General features: G+C 37.3%; 1 protein-coding gene across 1 annotated transcript; it reads right to left on the bottom strand.

Moving 5' to 3' along the window:
- Positions 1-2,902: 2,902 nt before the first annotated feature.
- LOC134667742 (cytochrome P450 6B4-like) lies at positions 2,903-3,872 on the bottom strand. Its single transcript, XM_063525162.1, has 2 exons — positions 3,408-3,872; positions 2,903-3,080 (listed from the first exon to the last, which is right to left on the bottom strand). Exons 1-2 carry the CDS (start codon positions 3,733-3,735, stop codon positions 2,905-2,907), a joined length of 504 nt encoding a protein of 167 aa, XP_063381232.1. The 5' UTR covers positions 3,736-3,872; the 3' UTR covers positions 2,903-2,904.
- Between the last annotated feature and the right edge of the window lie 314 nt (positions 3,873-4,186).

The raw sequence follows: 4,186 nt of genomic DNA, 5'->3' as shown, positions 1-4,186 counted from the left end.
TAGATTTAATTAGAGGTGTTAATCGGTAAATGATTATGGAAATTGCTGGCGGTGATTGAGGCACGTATCGTAATTTCAATTTGCAATCTAGTGCTATAGAGAGGCAGATAACCATTGACGTATATCTCAGGGTGGGCCTAAGGCACTGGTCCCACCGCGAGCTAGTAAGCTATGAGATATCGGCTATAAACACGAACAAAAGATAAGCACTCCCGTGTAAATAAAAGAGACACGGCGATATTTATAGCTCACCGCTGGGCGAGTAACTATAAATATCGCCGTGTCTCTTTTATTTACACGGGAGTGCTTATCTTTTGTTCGTGTTTATAGCCGATAGCTCATAGCTTACTAGCTCGCGGTGGGACCAGTGCCTTACGTACGAGCACTAGGTACCTATAAAAGTGGCACTAGTTCAGCGGTGTCACTCACGAATTCGATCCAATCCTGCAGTCTAATGCACCTACACGGCTACCATCAGTTTTGCATTGACATAAACGCTATCGTGAACGTAATTTACTTTCTATAGATAATTTACTCGTACTAATTAAATAATAATTCTTGCTCTGTTTTTTAGTATAGTTAGAAAGGGACAGTATCGCTTGGAGTGGAGTGAAGTTAGGCACATAAGACCGTAAAGAAAACGTAAAACGTGACATACGGCACGTTTATTCACCGAAAGTAAGTGAAAAATACTCTGCCAACTGATGGTAGAGGTACTAGTTGAGTTGCGATCAATCGCGCGCGACATGCGAATTCATCAACCAATCGCGTTGTAGCGGTGTCACACCGCCGTACTGGCCCCATTTATGCCCCATTCTTATTGCCCGTAACGCCAGTCCTGAGATATACGTCAATGCCTTATAACGAATGTTCGAATTCGTGGTGGGCTCTCAAATGTCTAAATAATACCTACTTAACCTTGATTATCTTGATGCCCCCAAAATTACTAACAATTCTAAAGAAAATCTTGCATTTTGCAAACTCTACAAACTAGGTACGGAGCAGGCAATGTATAGCCGAAGTACAGTCGACACAATAAACGTAATCCGTTCGTGACGGGCCGGACCCGGCCGGACTTAGCCGATGCTGTGAAAAGAAAAGCCAGGCACAGGGATTATGGGAGCAGTAGGTATATTTAGGTGGATCAAATATTTCTAGTTAATTTTATGTCCCCTCAGAGACTATAGTAACACAGTTTGTTAATAGTGTTTTGTGTAACAGGTAATAATGAATTATACTAATATAAATGAACGAAGAAGAAAAAAGAGTTGTATGTCTCACTCTCGTCCTCAAAACAAATATTTAATCTCAGGTGAATATTTAACTTCTGCTGCCGCTGTTTACTGTGGCAGGTCTTAGGTCGCAAACATGACAAAATACAGGGGACTTACGGCGAACGATAACACAGAATACAACATGGGTTGGCCAGGAGACAACTAATATCTAAACGGACTTCGAAAACTTTGTAGTTTCGTTGCAACATAGTTGAAATTAAATATAGCCAATGGAAATAAGTCGACGAAAATCGCAGTTAATAATTTTAATTGGCTGTGTTTTTAATTCAGTGAGAATTAAAAAAACATTACCTACAACGACAACACTGTTTTAAATTAAAATAACAACGCTACATTTCGGTATGTTGGGTTTAACTAATAACGTTTACGAACGTACCTAAAAACGAAGAAGAAAAAAGTAAAAGTCATATTCAGTTAACTTTTTAAATTAATAAAAAACATTCAGCCCTTAGGATGGTTTTAGTGTCACGCGGACCATCCTTGCGGAGAGTAAATTTGACAGTGCGGAGCGATCCGCACGGACGGTAAACGCACACTAAAACCAGCCTTATCCTGAATTGATTCACTTCATTACTCGGATAGACAGGTAACGCCGCATATTATTAAGTTTTTAAATTAAAACAGTAAAGTTCATGGTAATAAAACAACGATAAAAACACAGTAAAAATACACTCGCGAAGTCCCAATAGTCCCAACATTAAATGGACTGGAAACAATGCAAACAAAATTTAAATGCTAAATCATAGGCAAAGTGTTTTTTTAGACAAAAGCATAATTTCTGCCATCACGCGATGGCTGGCCCTGCGTTGTTTACTATTTAGCTAATGACCCCCATTATGACAAAAAATGTATCATTTTAAACGATATCTTTTCTCCGCCAGAGAGTATTTTCGAGAGAGTTTTATTTTTCAATTACATTTAATATATATTGGCGCAGATATAAATAAATTATACTAATGATGTAAATGCCTTATACTTGATCTTCGATCCTTTGAATGTCACTGACCGCTGTACATATTTTAGTGTATAATTGTTTTCCATTGTATTTTCTCGGAAACGTTCGTATTTGTCATGCTTCTGCAATCAACCTCAGTACTTACTTTTTGTACCGGGAGTAGTCCGGGACTGTCTGAATAGCAAAACACGTTCGTACATTTCCGAGAAAATACGATGGAAAATAATTACGCACTACATCTGTATTAGATAACGCGTACTTATGGTGGTTGGTTTGGTGGTGGTATGTTTCAATTTATACTAAAAACAGTTCGCTCACTTTTACACTTTTCACAGTTTCTGTAACACTAAAAGAGTCTATAGAGAGATTTTTCGATTGGGATCCTATCTCGTCGCATAATAATTGATTGTCATAATGTAATGTTACGCATAAAACGTTTTTTGCATATTTTTTCTCCAGCTGAAACAAAGAAACAGAATAGGGTAGGTTAGGTTAGGTTTGTATTATAATTTTTCAGCAATATTAATATTTTCAGTACAATAACAATTATGCGAAATGAGTTTTATGCGTAACATTACATTAGGACAATCAATCAATGCGACCCAATATGGACCCTCTTTGATTCGTTCGATCTTAAGATTATAAATAATTAAGCTAATAGAAAGCTTCCCTCTTCACGAAATGAATCGGCAAGCTGCCTTTAGGATACAGCACAGTGCGTGTCGGATCGTACTCGATTTGCCGAGGCGTATTCTTCGAGGGTTCTACTCGGAACTGGGAGAGGAGTTTCACTAGACACACCCGCGATACCACTTGTGCGAAGTTCTTAGCTGAAACAACAGAAAACAGATATTCAGCGAGTGTCTTACATTAAAACAAAGACGACATCTTTAAGAGAAGATGGACTTACAAGGCGGCTGAGACCAATTACGAAGAAAACCCTTTTGAAACGGCAGACCCAACTGCTGTTGTCTCCGGAATTATATGCAAAAACAACCCAAACCTAACCTTTTTTTAAAAAACTAAAGCCATATCAAATGAGGTAGGTATTTACGTAGATATTTATAGATGGTAATCGAAACAAAAGTGCACCAGTCATCAAGATAAAGTAACAAGAAAGACTTTCTATTGTTGCTAAGTACATAATCTTTACTCACCAATGCATTGTTCAAGACCAAGTCCAAAAGGCAAATATGAGCACTCGTGTCTAGCCTCAACATTTTCAGGAGAGAACCTTTCAGGATCAAACACTTCCGGCCTCGGATATATTTTTTCATCATAATGGATACCAAGCACTGAAATCCTAATGCACTGATCCTTTTCTATTGTTAAATTGGTATCTGGTATGTTATAAGTCTTGGTAGATTTTCTCTTCAAATTGGGAACTACAGGATACATTCTTAAAGTCTCGTTGAGTACTTTTCCCATGTAAGATAGATCTAAAATATCTTGTAGAGTCATTTCTTCGTTATGTTTTTCTAGCATTTCTTTTATTTCTACTACCACTTTATCTTGGATGTCTGTATTCAGAGCTAGCTGGTACAGCAGGAAACCTAATGTTGAGGTAATGGCTTCGTGACCTAGTGCATAAAAAGTATACGCTTGTGCTGCTATAATTTCGTTAGTTATGTCTAAACGTTGTGTATTACCAGTACTCTTTGCTTTAAATATATTATGCTCATCTTTATTTAATTTTAAAATTAAGTCCATGAAATCTTTTCTGTTACTTGATTCATAAGTTTTTTGTGATATGAAGTTATGGACTAATTGAAACAAAAAGAAGTTGTCCTTTTTTAGTAAAACGAAGTGTTTAAGTTTATTTATTATGCCGGGATACATCAACTCGAGCTCCCGACCAAAGTTGACAGTTGTTGCCTTTTGGTCGGTAAGAAGCGTATCATATTCTTTGTTAAAAGTGTCCAGTTTTACACAGAGT

This window comes from Cydia fagiglandana, chromosome 9 (genome assembly GCF_963556715.1).
Source record: "Cydia fagiglandana chromosome 9, ilCydFagi1.1, whole genome shotgun sequence".
NCBI lineage: Eukaryota > Metazoa > Arthropoda > Insecta > Lepidoptera > Tortricidae > Cydia > Cydia fagiglandana.
Note: the sequence above shows the minus strand (reverse complement) of the source record. Positions and strands in the feature narration are given on the sequence as shown.